Genomic DNA, 16,441 nt, shown 5'->3' on the forward strand with positions numbered 1-16,441 from the left:
TAGGAGGTTTGAGGTTGGCAGGTGTGAGCAGGGCCAGCAGCAGACCAGTGGGAGTGTGACCTTGGTGCTGGGAGCTTGGGAAGGGGGTGAAAGGGCTTCCCTCTCTGCCCCACCTGAACAGGGCTTCTTAACAAATGCAGGTGCTGGTGGTGAAGGCCAGGTGAGCGGTTCTAGGATAGTGAACCATACACAGTCCCTCTTGTGAGCTTTCGTGGGGCAGATGGGTAAAGGTATAGTGCGCCAGGGATGATAAATGGTATAAAGGAAAATAAAGTGGTAGGGAAATGGGATGCTAGGAGAAGTGAATGCTGTTTTATATGGTGTGGTCCAGGAGTGTCTTTCTGATAGAGTGGCAGCTGGGTAGATCCCTGACAAGTGAAAGAGAAATCTTAAGAAAAAGGGTACCAGGCAGAGGGGACAGCAGGAGCCAATGTCCTGGGGCAGAGAGATGTTTGCGCACCAGCCAGGAGGCCAGTGTGACTGCAGCGCAGTGAGCCAGCAGAGAGCTGGGTGATGTGGTGCAGAGTTTTACCACATCTGGGGGCTTGGAGGCAGGGGACAGTCAGGACAGGCTCCCCAGGCTGGGGTGAGGCTCTGGGCATGGTGGGACCTGCTTTGGACTCCAGAAAGGTCTTTTGGCCGCTGTGCTGAGCAGAATGGAAGCGAGCAGGGTGCAGTGAGGAGACCATTCAGGAGACTCTGGCAGTCATCCACGTGAGAGCTGATGCTGGCAGAAGAGCTTAGAAATATTTGGGTTCTAGCTATATTTTGAAGATTGAGCTTTCGTGGGTTGCTGATGATTAGATGTGGGCCATGAGAGCAAAAACGAGTAGTCAAGATTGACTACAAGACTTCTCTTGAGTTCCTGAAAGAGAGGCATTGCAATGGACCAGCCCAGGAGACTGTGGATGGAGCAGGTTTAGGAAGGTGAGAATCACCATTGGTCTGGACATGTTTGTTAAGAAGCTTTCTGACAGCCAAGTGAAGACTTCGGGCAGGCAGTTCGGAGGAGTGTGGCTTTGAGGGGAGAGTCCAGATCAGAGAGGAATGAGGGACCACTGGCTCATAGATGGGATTTAAAACCTTGGACATATTTGAGATCCTTGGGGAAGATGTGGAGAAGGCAATAGCACCCCACTCCAGTACTCTTGCCTGGAGAATCCCATGGATGGAGGAGCCTGGTGGGCTGCAGTCCATGGGGTCGTGCAGAGTCGGACACGACTGAAGCAACTTAGCAGCAGCAGCAGCAGGGGAAGGTGAGTGAGAGAAGAGGTCTAAGGTGGGCACTTGGGGCAGGATTGCAGACCATCCAGGGAAGCTGAGTAGGAGTGGCCAGGGAGGTTGGAGAATCGAGAGAGAGAGCATGGGTCCCAGAGCCTCAAAGAGCAGAGAGGGGCCATCAGATACCTCAGGAGTAAGAGGAGAGGGAGACATCAAAGAGATCCAACCAGTCCATCCTAAAGCAGATCAGTCCTGAATATTCGTTGGAAGGACTGATGCTGAAGCTGAAACTCCAAAACTTTGGCCACCTGATGCAAAGAGCTGACTCACTGGAAAAGACCCTGATGCTGGGAAAGATTGAAGGCAGGAGGAGAAGGGGAAGACAGAGGAGGAGATGGTTGGATGGCATCACTGACTCAATGGACATGAGTTTGAGTAAGCTCCGGGAGTTGGTGATGGACAAGGAAGCCTGGTGTGCTGCAGTCCATGGGATCACAAAGAGTCGGACACGACTGAGCGACTGAACTGAACTGAACACAGAGGTCACTAGTGACCTGGGTGTGGGCTGTTTCGGTTGCATGATGAGAACAAAAAAAGTTCAAGAAAAAGTTGAAGATCAAGAAAAAGTTGGAAAAAGTTCAAGATCAAAGAGGAGAGGAACCCGAGACGCCATTCTCTTGAGAAGTTTTGCTTGAAGGGGGAGCAGAAATGGAGCAATAGCTCACGGGGGAGATTGGGTGGAAGGACAGCTTTGGTTTGTCAGAGAAGTGGGAGTGATCCAGTAAGGAGGGGAGATTGATGGCGCAGAGAAGACAGAAGATTTGACGTCCTTGAGTAGGTGAGGGGTTGTCTTAGGTAGGAGCCAGCCAGTTTGTCCCTAACAGCAGGGGAGGCAGACGCAGGCCAGGTGTGGATGCAAAGGGATGTGCTTGGAAGTTCTCCGACCGCTTCTCTTTTCTCAGTACACAGGAAGCAGGGTTGTAGGGAGAAAGCAGGTCCTGGGGGTTCGTGGATTTAGGCAACTTGGACTCTGTGCGGCGGGGTCGGGGAGGGTCCTGGGAGCAGTGCCTGCATCATCTGGTGGCTGGTTAGACATGCAGACTCTCAGGCCTTGCTGGATCAGCATCTGTGTGTTGACAAGATTACCGGGGGAACTGGGAAGGCACATCACAGTTCCGGAAGTTTGGTCTGGGGTATAGGTGGGCAGACTACACCCATGGGCCAAAGCCTACCCCCTACTCACTTTTTAAATCAGTTTAAGTACTGTCTGTGGCCGCTTTCGCTCTACAGTGGCTGAGTTGGGTATGGTGGTAATGGAGACCCTGTGGCCTGCAAAACCTAAAATATTTGCTATGTGGCCCTTCACAAAAAAAGTTTCCCTGGGGGCCCGAGGAGAATGGGAGACAGTGTAGATTAGGCTCAGGGGCATGAGAGTCCCCTGAGGGGCTTGTTAACGTGAGGATTGATTCAGCAGAGCCTGGATCTGCCTTTCTCACAAGCTCCCAGGTGGGGCTCATGCAGCGAGGACCACACTTGGAGAACCCCCTAGACTGAGACCAAGCTGGGCTTGCCCGGCCCAGCACTGCAGCTTGCCAGTTGTGGCCATGAATTTCAAGTGGGACCAGTCAACACGTCTGACCACAGTGCGGGAGACTTGGGGTTCGTTCCCAGGGTCAGGAAGATCCCCTGGAGAAGGGAGTGGCCACCCCCTCCAGTATTCCTGCCTGGAGAATCCCATGGACAGAGGAGCCTAGCGGGCTACAGTCCATGGGGGTCACAAGGAGTCAGACACAAATGAGACACCCTTTAGTTGACCTGTCTGTGCATTTATCCCAGTGGCCTGCCACTGGTGCCCAGGACCTGGAGAACTGGCGGGTTTAGGGGAACAGGCAGGGGACCTGAGTCTGTGATCCCAGCCGTGGGGCAGGGCCTCTCAACTGGGGCGGCGTGACGAGGGATACAGTGGAATTGTGGGGGAGGGGGGGCGGTGTCACAGATAGAAGCCCTGGAGAAACTGCCGGGTGTGGTGTTCCGAGACGGAGCAGTAACAGTAAGCAGGGCTGTTAGGAGGTGCGGGTCAGCGGGGAGGCAGGGGGCAGCCTGCAGTGAACCCTGGCTCCACCTCTGACCCACTGAGCCCAAGTACAGGTGACTCCCTTTTTGCGTCTGCTTCCCTGTAGCTCAAACAGTTAAGAATCTGCCTGCAATGCAGGAGACCAGGGTTCAATACCTGGGTCGGGAACATCCTTTGGAGAAGGAAATGGCAATCTACTCCAGTATTCTTGAGAATCCCATAGACAGAGGAGCCTGGCAGGCTGCAGCCCGTGGGGTTGCAAAAAGTCGGACACGACTGAGCAACTAACACTTTGGGCTTCCCTGATAGCTTAGCTGGTAAAGAATCTGCCTGCAATGTGGGAGACCCAGGTTCGATCCCTGGGTTGGGAAGATCCCCTGGACAGGGGAAAGGCTACCCACTCCAGTATTCTGGCCTGGAGAATTCCATGGACTGTATAGTCCATGGGGTCGCAAAGAGTCAGACATGACTGAGTGATCAGAACACTCTGTGACTTGAAGTGGGTCTCAGTGGTGGTGTCCCTCTGTAGTGCTTCGGGAGCACCTTAGACAGGCGAGGTCCCCACAGCAGAGCCTGTGGGGGTGCCTCTTGCCTTTCATCCCCTCTGCTGTCCTGTGCCCGTCACACTGTCACGCAGGGACACCACGCACAGCACCAGGAGCAGAGGGTCTTAGCGCTTGGTGGAAAGGCTAGGACACTCGTCTTGTCGTTGGCGAAAGGAAAGGAGGGCTGATCATTTGTTTTTCCAAGTGGCTCGTGAATGCTGAACTTACTTAACACTCACCTGAAGGGCGGTTCGCCCGGGCCTTTCTCAGTGATTCATGCTTTCACTTTCTCTCACTATACCAGCAGCCCCCAGCCTTTTGGCACCAGGGACCGGTGTTGTGGAAGACAGTTTTTCCAGGGATTCGGGGTGGGGGTGGGTGGGAATGGTTTGGGGATGATTCCGTCTCATTACATTTATTATGCTGCCCCCGATCCAACAGGAGCCAGAGCTCAGGCAGTAACGCGAGCCACGGGGAACGGCTGTAAATACAGCTGAAGCTTCCCTCGCTTGCAGGCTGCTCACCTCCTGGTGTGCGGGCAGGTCTCTAACCTGGACCAGTAACCATCTGTGGTCCAGGGTTGGGGACCCCTGCCTTCCACCCGGTGAGAATGTTCGTGGGTGTAGAGGTTGCTACATTTGGTGGTAGGTGGCTGTGTGGTGGGTTGTCCTCCCTGCTGGTGACAAATGGCATCGTGGTATGGTGTCATTTGCCCGGTGTGGAAAGAGGGGGACCTGTGTGGAAGGAGTGCAGGGCGTAGGGTGCCACGTGTTGGATTGGGACAGAGTTCCAGGGCAGGAAGGGCCATGTCCCAGCTGTCTCCCTGGCAGCCCAACCCTTTGGGCCCTCCCGTTTCTTGTCTTTTGGAAGTCCTGCCCTGCAGAGGCTGGGTCTGGACCCTGATAACGGGGTACCCAGCGCATCCTGTCGTAAGTGTTTGTGTGGTTTATGTTTGTGAGTGCAGGTCTCCATGATACCCTCACCCAGAAAGAGGAATACATTTAGCCTTCTTCTCACCTCAGGGAAAACATTTCATAACTTCTTTGCTCACTGTGCAATTCATTGCATTTGTGTAGCATTTAAAAATTCTCAAAGAGCTGTAACGTTTCCAAGTATCCACTCAAAGCCTGCATTAATCATTCAGTTGTGTCCGAATCTTTGCAACCCCATGGACGAATGCCTGCCAGACTCTTCTGTCCATGGGATTTCAAAGGCAAGAATACTGGAGTGAGTTGCCATTTCCTTCTCTAGGGCATCTTCCCAATCCAGGGATCAAACTCAGGTCTCCTGCATTGCAGGCAGATTCTTTACCGTCAGAGCAAAGAATTTGCTGTTTCCACAGCCCCATTTTCTCCACTGTTTTTCTGCTGAGAACAGGCCTTCGTTCTTGAGGGACCCACAGGCAGGGCCCTGGCCTGGGAAGCCAGGCTTCAGGAGGGGCTGGCATGTGGAGGGGCGGGTAGCCTGGAGTTGGACCCCTGAGGACTAGCCCAGCGGAGGAGCCTTGTACCCAGGCCTGCGGGACCCCCTGAGGACTTACCAGCATTTCGCTCTAGAAGCCTGCTGACTTGAACCTGACCTTCCTCTGCCTTCTCTCCTTCTGGCAGGAGAGTTCAGAATGTCCACACGGGCCTGGACCTGAGTGTGCCACAGCACCAGGAGGTGCGGGGCAAGATGATGTCGGGGCACGTGGAGTACCAGATCCTGGTGGTCACCCGGCTGGCTGCATTCAAGTCGGCCAAGCACAGGCCTGAGGACGTCGTCCAGTTCTTGGTGAGTTAGGGGGTCTGGCAGGGTGCTCCCAGGGCCCAGAGGCCCAAGGAGACACACACGCCTCCCACCAGGGTTCAGGTAGCAGCAGAGTGCGAGCAGTGCTCTAGCCAGTCCTCAATTGGAGGATGCCAGAGTGCGTTGGCAGTAAGGACACCAGTGAATCAGATGCTGACCATCTGTGGGGAGACAGATCTGTGAAGAGACAGGAGCCTGGAGTGGGGGGAGGGCGGGGGCTGTGGGGGTGTCAAGACGGGGCACCTAAGCCATCCTAGGGGAAGGGTTCGGAGAGAGGTCAGAGCTGAGCTGTGATGTGAAGAGCAGATGGAGCCATCAGCATTAGGGCAGATGCGACACTCCCTTGGTCTCTCCCCTTCAATCCAGAGCCAGTAAACACCCACAGCAGTCCCGCACATCTCTCCGTCTAGAGGTGGGCCGATGAGAATACACAGAGGAGGTGGAGCTGGGGGCATAGTAGATGTGATGCGTGCAGTCATTGATCCCCAGCCCTGGAGGTCAAGCCCACAGCCCCCAGCACCCAGTGGTATCAGGCGGATGGCACACACACCTCCAGCCTCCTGGCCTCATCAGCCGCCTGCAGCCACAGGAACTGGGCAGCAGGGCCTGCAGCCCTGTCCCTCCAGGTGCAGGGCTGGCCCACAGCTCCAACCTCCCTACTCCCCAGCCACAGTGGGAGCATCCCTAAACTTGACAACCCCAGACATGGCGTAAGTGCAGGTGACCTCAGCCCAACCCACTCCCATGGGAGGCCGAGCCTGTGACACAGCGGAAGGGCCCATCACCCGCATGTCCTAGGCAGTGATGGCAGCAAGGCACCAGCAACCATGGAGGCACAAGCGCTGACAACAGGGGCACCAGGCCACACCTCCAGCAGGGGCATTGGAGGCTGGAGAGTACCAGTCTTCTAGTGTAAGTAGAGGCAGTGCATGCAGTTCAGCCACTCAGTCGTGTCCGACTCTTTGTGACCCCATGGACTGCAGCACGCCAGGCCTCCCTGTCCATCACCAACTCCCGGAGCTTACCCAAACTCATGTCCATTGAGTCGGTGATGCCATCCAACCATCTCATCCTCTGTTGTCCCCTTCTCCTCCTGCCTTCAATCTTTCCCAGCATCATGGTCTTTTCCAGTGAGTCGGTTCTTCACATCAGATGGCCAAAGGATTGGAGCTTCAGCTTCAGCATCAGTCCTTCCAATGAATATTCAGGACTGATTTCCTTTAGAATGGACTGATTGGATATCCTTGCAGTTCAAGGGACCCTCAAGAGTGTTCTCCAACAACACAGTTCAAAACCATCAGTTCTTCCGGCACTCTGGCTTCTTTATGGTTCAACTCTCACATCCATACATGACTACTGGAAAAACCATAGCTTGACCAGATGGACCTTTGTCAGCAAAGTAATGTCTCTGCTTTTTAATATGCTGTCTATGTTTCTCATAGCTTTTCTTTCAAGGAGCAAGAGTCTTAATTTCATGGCCGCAGTCAACCATCTGCAATGCTTTGGGAGCCCAGAAAACCAAAAACTTGTGCTGTGGTGCCACCTGCTGGAAAAAAAAGAAAAGCCTTTCACCTGTTGACTTGTTAGAAATCAAATTTTAAAAAATGAAAAAGCTTTATCTAAAGAAGAAAGGTGTTTCATGCTTCAAATTTCCCAGAAGAGGAAGAACTCATCAAGCACCATGAAGAATCACAGTAACACTGGCACAAAAGAAAATGATGATTCTCTAGAAACCAAATTTAAAGTCCCAGAACAATGCAGCCTAATAGAGAATTCAAAACAACTGTCATGAAGGAGCTCAACAAGCGACAAGAAAACTCAGGGATGAAGTTAATGAGCAGAAGATATACTTTCCCAAAGATATTGAAACTCTAAAAAGGAACCAAACAGAAATTCTGGATCTGAAGGACTCAGTAAGTAAGATGAAGAATACATACTTTAGAAAAGGATTAGAAGTAGAGAAGACCATTTTTAAAGATAAAAATCTAGAAATGATACAGTTAGAAAAGGAAAGGGATTTAAGATTCAAAATAACAGAGAGAAAATTCTGCAAGAACTATCCAAATCTTTTAGGAAGGGCAATCTTAGGATATTGGGTGTCCCAGAAGCAGGAGAGAGAGAGAGAGAGAAGTGAGCAGAGAGTTTACTTGAAGAAATGATAGTGGAGAACATCTCTCAAACCGGGGAAAGGAATTGCGTGTACAAGTCCATGAAGCCAAGAGAACACCCGATTGCCTCAGCGCAAAAAGGTGTTGCTAGTGGTAAAGAATCTGCCTGCCAGTGCAGGAGACACAAGAGATGTGGATTCAATCCCTGGGTCTGGAAGATCCCCTGGAGGAGGAAATGACACCCTACTCCAGTATTCTTGCCTGGAAAATGCCATGGGCAGAGAAGCCTGGAAGGCTATATAGTTCGTGGGGCTGCAAAGAGTCAGACACGACTGAGCAACTAACACTTCACATACGAGATTCTAAGAGACAAGTTATGGCACAGTTTTTCTGATTAAGAGACATTCAGCACATCCTGGAAAGTGTCTGAAGAGTGTGATTTTTTCATTGGCTTCTTAAACAGACTCTTGGTGAGAACCAAGATGCAACGTGATAGCAGGTAGGAACTGCTTTGTTCCACTGGGTGGGTTCAAATCTGATTTGACCCCAGTGGAGCTTAGTGCATCCATGTTTTTCAGAGATGGGAGCAAAGAAGAGATATCTGAGACCCAAGGCCCTGGGCAAGATGGAGAGGCAGCACTCGGGAGCCCGTGAGAGGCCCCAGCCGACATGCCGGGTCCTGGCTGGCCTTCCCAGCCATGGTGTGTGGGGACACCTCTGACACCTCCACGGTCACACCTGTGCCACTTTCTCCTGACCAGTGATACCTTTGCCCTGTGGGTAGCTGTGTGCAAGGGTGCCCATTCAGGGAGTTGCCTCTCAAACATTTTGAACCACCTGTGGGAGCCAAGCACGCATTGACACCCTATGAGATCTGGGGGTGTAACCCCAAACCTGAACTTTCTTTGAAGTTTCATGATTTAGCTTTAAAAAAGAATGAGCATTTTGCTTTCTGTTCCTCAAAAGGAGTGGCAACCCTTGCTTTGGAGCACTGATGAGTGTGGGCCCAGGGTGGGGTAGTACCCTAGGCTGTCCATACTACCAGCGTCCTGGAGACGCACAGCTGGCTCCCAGAACCTGGATCCTGCTGGGCCTGGTGGCCTGGCCTGCATGGAGCAGTCAGGCCTGCAGAGGGCGCTCTGCCCCCCCCCACCTGGTGGAGTCAGGTTTTGGGAAGCACCAGGAGTTGGAGCCTGCGTCACTTTTGTGAAAGGATCCTCTTACCTTTCCTTGAAAGCCTTCCTTGAAAGCTTTTGTCAGCAAAGCTCCCGAGTCAAGCTCTGTGATGACAACTGCAGGCCACAGTCCCCTGTCTCAGATGATTCCCCACTGGGGCTCCTGAAGTCTCCAGTGCCCCAGTCGCCTGCCAGCATGTGGAATTCTCCCAGCCTGGGGGCTCTGATGCCCATGCTCAACAGCGTGTGCTCCAACAGAGCTGAGCGACCGGACTGCTGGGTGTCCCTTGTCTGAATGCATCCAGACGCCCCACAGCCCATCAGCCACGGCAGCGTTTCAGTGTGTGCTGGGTGCATAGCCCTAGTCTGGGAGCAGAAGTGGGAATATCTGTGTTCATCCCTAATGCTCCGAAGGAGTTGAGGGGACATGCCCAACGTGTGGGGAGAGCACAGAAGAGTCCAGGACAAGGGAGGACACTGGGCTGTTGTGGGGTGTGGCATGGAGAGGATGACTTCTCCGAGTGCCTGCATTGGCTTACACAGACCACAGTGATGGCGCCAATCCCCAGTCCTACACCTGCTCCCTTAACTGGAAACCTGGAGCCTCGGAGACAGAGACCACGCTGGATGTCCCCATACGGAGACATCAAGAGCAAGAGCCTGATGAGTGGATGAGCCCTTAGCTGTAGCGGAAGTTCCGGGGAGAGGCCAAGAAGTGGTAGCAGTCACCCCCAAGCTCCGCAGAAAGCCGAATGACCCGGGGTGACTCTGACGGCCGAGGACCACCTTCTAACAACCAGGAGGAGCCCCAGCCTGCCTCCCTGAGGTTCCAGTGTGCAGAGGGGTCCTGGCTGGCCCCAGGACCAGAAACCAGCCTTGCAATATCTGTTCTCCACCATCTAAGCACTGTTAAGGACCGGCTTTGTTGAAGGCTCTTGCTAGTTCACAGGAGAATGACCCAGAGAAAAGGTGACTTGTTGCTAGAAGAGGACCTAACAGCTGGCCAGACCGTGAGGTCACCCTGCTAATGCACAGAAGCCCAGAATGGAGGTGTAGGTCACAGTCACCTGCAGGCCAAGTCCCTGTATCAAGTGCTTCTACCCAGACCGGTAACAGGGCCCTAAATCCACCACGATTGCATCCTTCCTTTGGGCCACTGGGACTTCGGGGCTTGTGCCCAGTGTTGATCAGGAGGCTTAGGGCGTGCGGCAGAGGGTCGGGTGGGAGGCACCTCCATCTGGTCCTGGAGGAGGGCCCACCGAGGAGCCCGGCCCTCGTGGGGACCTCTGTTGGGGTTGGGGGTCAGGGCGCAGCCCTCTCTGTTTTCCCTCTTGACTCAGGAAACCACCTGTTCCTCTCATTCCAGGTCTCCAAAAAGTACAGCGACATTGAGGAGTTTTACCAGAAACTTTGCAGTCGTTACCCGACGGCCAGCCTGCCCCCGCTCCCCAGGAAGGTCCTGTTTGTTGGCGAGGGTGACATCCGGGAGCGGAGGGCTCTGTTCGACGAGATTCTGCGCTGCATCTCCAAGGATGCTGAGCTGGCAGGCAGCCCCGAGCTGCTGGAATTCTTAGGTACCTGAGACCCTGTCCCAAATCCCTACGGGCCCCTGGCCCAAAACTAGGCCTCACTGCCCTGGCTTGGGGGGAGGGGGCCGGGGTGTGGTCCACAGCACCCTCTGCAGCCCAGAGACCTCGGCCAAGCTATTGAGGCATGTGGGCTTCATTCACTGCCATGCTTGGGCTGGGGTCGTGGGTGGTGGGTGGAAGGAGCCTGGGACCCAGGCCTGGAGGACGGACTGCTTGGGTCCTGGACGGGGCTCACCAGGGACCTTCTCCATAGTCTGATCCCTCCCTTTCCCCTCCTGGCCAGCCCCATGCAGAGCTCCCCTTCACACATACACACACACAAACACACACACACACTTGCACATGCACACACACACTTATGGAGAAGCAGGATCAGGTGGTCTGACTTTCCTAGCCTCTCTGTGCCTCGGTTTCCTTATCTCTAAAATGAAGATACAATTAGGATCTCTCACATGAGGTTTTTGCAATATTTAAATGAATTTATACCTATCAAATGGCAACCTCCTCCAGTATTCTTGCTGTAAAATTCCATGAACAGAGGAGCTGGGTGGGCTACAGTCCACGGGGTCGCAAAGAGTTGGATGCGACTGAGCAACTGAGCGTACCTGTAAAAATGTTCTTTGTGTGATGCTTACCCCATGAAATGGAAGGTTCATGAGATTTTGCAAGGGACTTTACATTTGTCTTAATAAAATAACAAAGCATAACGTAATACAACATAGTCAATACCACTTAGTTCCACATGTCATATCAGTGTACACGTTACATCCTGTGTCGGGCACTCTGTGGCATGGTGATGGGTTCTTTACCCACAGGGTGATATATCTTAGAAGTTCACTGCTTTCAAAAATACACTGTTCAGTAACTGGATAGAGTTAAACAAGCATTCTAAACCCATGCTTCTCAAACCATCGGTGGGGGAAGGGCTAACTATTTTTATTCCCGATCTGTCGCAGACAAGCATCCCAAGGTGCTATGGAAGTTTCTGGATCTTGCTCCCCCTTTCTGTAGTTGCCTCATTGTGGACACCCGCCAGTGGACCACACTTTGAGAAGCGCTTACGTAAGCCAGTTTGTGGTGACGCCGTCCCAGTTTGTCCTGGAATATTCCACCTGCTCACTGTGCCTCATGGAGTTCATAGTCTAGACCCTCGGAGCAGGTCTCATCAGTGGTTGGCTAGGCAGAGCTCCCCGATGTGCCCCACCACATGCACGTCATTTCCAGAGCTGTTCTGTGAGGACCCCAGACACTGTCTGGTCTCCCATCAGCCCGTGGACTGTAGTCTGTAGTCCCGACAGACACCGGGCTGCAGAGGTTGAGGAACTGCTGTCTCTCTTCTGAGGCTCCGGCTTGTAACTGCTGCACCCCACGCTTTGCTGACCTCCCTCTCTACACTCACCCACACAGACCTGCCATCCTAGTCCCAGGACGCGGCAGGAGGCCTCCAGCTCCGGGTGCTGGTGCAGGAGCTTGCGTGCCGGGAGGTGCCAGGCACCATCTCCGTCTCCCTCCACAGGCACCAGGTCCCCCGGGGCCACGGATCTCAGCGGCAGGGATGTCTCGGTCCTGGACACAGACAGCCAAGCAGGGGACGAGGATGCTTTGGACTTCTTCCAGCAGCAGGACCGAGTGGAAGATGAGGGTCTCCCCATGCTGGGCCACCAGGACGGGGATGCGGGGAAATCCTCAGAGGAGGAGGAGGAGGAGGCCCTGGACCCTCTGGGCATCATGCGGTACGTCTCCCCTTCTGGGTGGGGTGCCCCCCATCTGGCTTGCTCCAGGCTCCTCCCTCTCTCCTGGGAGTCAGAGAAAACCCATCTCCCTAGAATATCACCCTGAGGGGGCCCGGTACTCAGGGGGACCAGCTCTCTGTTCATCCTCAACATCTCCTGGGTCTTCGGGGCTGGGCCAGGTATTGCCTGCCCCTCCCTGGTCACAGGGTGGCCCCCCAGCATTCTGCACTGAGGCCTGGCAGGCTGCCACCCCAACCCTGACACTTCAGCAGCCCAGGCATCCTGAACCCGGCCCAGGAGGCCTGGGTTCTCTGTCCAGTTCATCATGGAGCCTGTGACTTGCTTCGCGTGGCCGGGGTCCCGCTGCCCTGAAGGTGGGGCTGTTTACCTTGGCCCTGCCTCCAGGTAAGGCTGGAGGGGACTGATGACCCCTAAGGTGCTAACAGTGATGGAAGGAGGTAGAGTAAGCCCTGTGTAGACTGTGGTTCCCTCTGTGGAACAAGAGACAGCTAGCTGTGGTCTTGAAGGCCCCTTGGTGTCCTGATTCTGGCACCTTCCTGTTCCATCTCCTTTCCTGGCCCTCTGACTGCCTTCAGCTAATCAGTGAGCGGCCCGTGAGTCCCCATGGTGAGCCCCCTGAGCTGGGGGAGGGGCTGCAGGCTAGATGAGACCAGAGAGCAAGACATCAGCTTCCCAGGCCCCTCCAGCGGACACCGGCTGAAGCAGTGGGCAGGACCTCCCAACCAGAAGGAGATGGGGAGCCAGACAGACTCAGCACCATCACCACCCCCGCCCCCCGAGGACCCTCACTTCTTGGCCCAAAGGAGCAAGAAGCAAGCTGGGAACTGTTGGTTTTGAGCACCTACTATGCCCCAGGTGATGTACCGTGGCCTTTGTCTCCCGGATCTCATTGACAGCCCGCCCAGCAAACAGGCGTTGTCACGTCACTTGACATGTTAAAGAGACTGACGTCTTCAGGGGCCAGATGCCTTGCCCGCGGTCAGAGGGAGGGCGAACAATGGTGCTGGGATACAAATGGAGCTCGGAATCCTGTCCGGGACCTCAGAGCCAACTGCCTGGGCTGGAGGCCTGGCAGTTTATCCCTCTCCAGTTTTCTGCAGTGGAAGCACAGGGTAGTGATGGCAACTGGTCTCTCGGGGCTCTCATGTAGGGTAAGTGGCTTAGATGTCACGGCCACGTCTTTCTGCCTCTCCACCTCCGCAGAGCTGGACTGAAGACCCAGGGTGACATTGTCTCTGCCCATCTGGCCAGTCCTGTTCCAGAAAGAAATTAGAGCCGAAGAGAGATGAGGCAGAGGCAAGTTCAACTTGAACAGCATGAAAAGTGCAGTCCAGAGAGCTCTGCCCACTGCCCGCAGGGCTTCCTCTCCTGTGTGATGGTGAGGGTGGGTACATGGGGACATGTGGTCACAGGGTCACCATGAGGCTGCCCTAGAGGGGCCAAGGAGCCAGGCTTGAGAAAGATCCAGGTGCTCAGGGAGATGGGAGACAAGAGCCGGAGGCCCTGCAGCCCTTGGTGCCCAGGAGTCAGGCTCCTCCCAGCCCCCCATGCTGGCCTTGACCTGGGAGGAGGTCAGTGTCCCTGTGGGAGCGACAGTGAGATCATGTTGGGAAAAGTTCATTATCAGCCTTGTGCAGCCCAAGGGCCATATTGGGCTGTATTTGTTTGAACTCATCCTGTCTGTTGTTCTGAGTAACTGCGTATTACTCGCCGTCAGACTGAGGTCGGCTTGCGTGATTTGTGCCAGCCTTTGGCTGAAAGACGTGCTTAGCAAAGCTGCTCCTTTTTTGGGTAGGAAAATGCTCTTTGGGGTTGGCAAGGGCTGCCTTTAATTTCCTGCTTTTACTTCAGTAGCAGATTGTCGGGCAAGGTACTGACTGTCCAGGGACCCCCACTTCGACCCCCAGCGCCATCCCCAGCTCTGCACTCAGGGGCCTCCTTCCTGAATCCGAGGAGAGCTGAGCACCTGAAAGAAATCCTGGAGGCTTTTGACCTTCTGTCAGTCTTTTCTTAACCAATGTGACAATAGTCAGTGCTATTGCCTCCATTGGGAATAATAACAACTAACATTTTTTTGGAGAATGTATTAAATACCAGGAATTGATTAGCCTTTACATGGATAGATATTTTCTATTCTTTTTTTAAAAGGTCGTGACTCACCACATTGCTTTCTGGATCTGTTGTGGATCTGGCTTGGGAAATGGTGCCCTAGGAAGCTGGCCCTGGCATCAGGCCCATTCTGTGTATGAAGAAGCTGATGTTTGGGGTCTGGTGATTCATTCACATTCATCCAGCCCCAAATGGCAGAGTTAGGACTTGATGCCACCTCCCTGCCTTGGCTCTTGATCCAGTCTTCCAGCAGGGCCCTAGGATTATCCCCCTCTTTCACAGATGGGAACATAGAGGACAGAGCTGAGAGGGCGCTTGGCCAGAGCCCTGCCTTGAAGTCAGGTTTCCTCTCGGCCTCTCCTGGGACCCCCAGGTGGGCCTGTTAACCCTCTTGGTGCAGTGCGGCCCACCCCACCCTGCGGTGAGGAACACTGGTCTTTGCAGGAGTGATATGCTCTGCGTGCTCATTTCTCCATCCTGTGCTCTCAGTTCCTATGTGGATGCAGCATCTCTGCTTTCCCAGCCACCCCAACCCTGAGCGCCCATCTGGGCCAGGCTCTGGCGCTCCGTTTCCAGGCCACAGGTGTCGGCCCTTCCTGCCATGGCCACTGTGGGGCGCTGTTGCTCCACTGCAGGGCTACTGGGAGGGTGCGAGCCATGGCACAAAGCCTGGTTTTCCTTTGTCTGTTAAACCTGGTTTTGATTAGGGAAAGAGGCGTTACTACACCATTAGAAAGTGCCTTAAGATAGAAAAAAAACCCTCACCACCCAGCCACTCTCCTGTTTGCAGATTTTTTTTTTTTTGCATCCCTGTCCCAGGCTGATCCACATAACTGCAAACATAGCACACATGCCTTTTATACTCTGCTTTTTCACTTAATGTCCTCACCATCGCTTTCCATGTGGAACACAGTTTTCATATTTAACTTTCTGTTTTAGAGATTTCACAGTTCTAAGAAAGGTGAAGTTCTCCCATAATAGTTCTGCCTTCGGCTAGAAATACTCTGCTAGGATAACTGTAACTCAAATAATATACAATTAGCGTAGAAAAATTAAAAGCACATTTAAAAGCCCCTTTATCATGAAGGTATATGCTTCTGGTTCAGTTCAGTTCAGTTCAGTCACTCAGTCGTGTCTGACTCTCTGCGACCCCATGAACCGCAGCACACCAGGCCTCCCTGTCCACCAACTCCCAGAGTTTACCCAAACTCAGGTCCATCGAGTTGGTGATGCCATCCAGCCATCTCATCCTCTGTCGTCCCCTTCTCCTCCGGTGCTCAATCTTTCCCAGTATCGGTCTTTTCAAATGAAATAGCTCTCCGTATCAGGTGGCCAAAGTATTGGAGTTTCAGCTTCAGTATCAGTCCCACCAATAAACACCCAGGACTAATCTCCTTTAGGATGGACTGATTGGATCTCCTTGCAGTCCAAGGGACTCTCAAGAGTCTTCTCCAACACCACAGTTCAAAAGCATCAATTCTTCTGTGCTCAGCTTTCTTCACAGTCCAACTCTCACATCCATACATGACTACTGGAAAAACCATAGCCTTGACTAGACGGACATTTGTTGGCAAAGTAATGTCTCTGTTTTCTAATATGCTGTCTAAGTTGGTCATAACTTTTCTTCCAAGGAGCAAGCGTCTTTTAATTTCATGGCTACAATCACCATCCGCAGTGATTTTGGAGCCTAGAAAAATAAAGTCAGCCACTGTTTCCACTGTTTCCCCATCTATTTGTCATGCAGTGATGGAACCGGATGCCATAATCTTAGTTTTCTGAATGTTGAGCTTTAAGCCAACTTTTTCACTCTCCTCTTTCACTTTCTTAAAGAGGCTCTTTAGTTCTTCTTCACTTTCTGCCATAAGGGTGGTGTCATCTGCATATCTGTGGTTACTAATATCTCCCGGCAATCCTAATTCCAGCTTGTGCTTCCTCCAGCCCAGTGTTTCTCATGATGTACTCTGCATATAAGTTAAATAAGCAGGGTGACAATATACAGCCTTGATGTACTCCTTTTCCTATTTTGAACCAGTCTGTTGTTCCATGTCCAGTTCTAACTGTTGCTTCCTGACCTGTAT

At 53.2% G+C, this 16,441-nt stretch overlaps 1 protein-coding gene across 2 annotated transcripts in view; it reads left to right on the top strand.

The window, feature by feature from the left end:
- HS1BP3 (HCLS1 binding protein 3) overlaps positions 1-16,441 on the top strand; it is a 48,632-nt gene that overhangs the window by 13,118 nt on the left and 19,073 nt on the right. For both annotated transcript variants that reach the window (XM_027555988.1, XM_027555987.1), the window contains exons 2-4: positions 5,448-5,613; positions 10,278-10,485; positions 12,017-12,233. In XM_027555988.1, the coding sequence (XP_027411789.1) occupies positions 5,515-5,613; positions 10,278-10,485; positions 12,017-12,233 (524 nt within the window). In that variant the 5' untranslated portion in view covers positions 5,448-5,514. The remainder of the gene's footprint in view (positions 1-5,447; positions 5,614-10,277; positions 10,486-12,016; positions 12,234-16,441) is intronic.

This window comes from Bos indicus x Bos taurus, chromosome 11 (assembly GCF_003369695.1).
Source record: "Bos indicus x Bos taurus breed Angus x Brahman F1 hybrid chromosome 11, Bos_hybrid_MaternalHap_v2.0, whole genome shotgun sequence".
Taxonomy (NCBI): domain Eukaryota; kingdom Metazoa; phylum Chordata; class Mammalia; order Artiodactyla; family Bovidae; genus Bos; species Bos indicus x Bos taurus.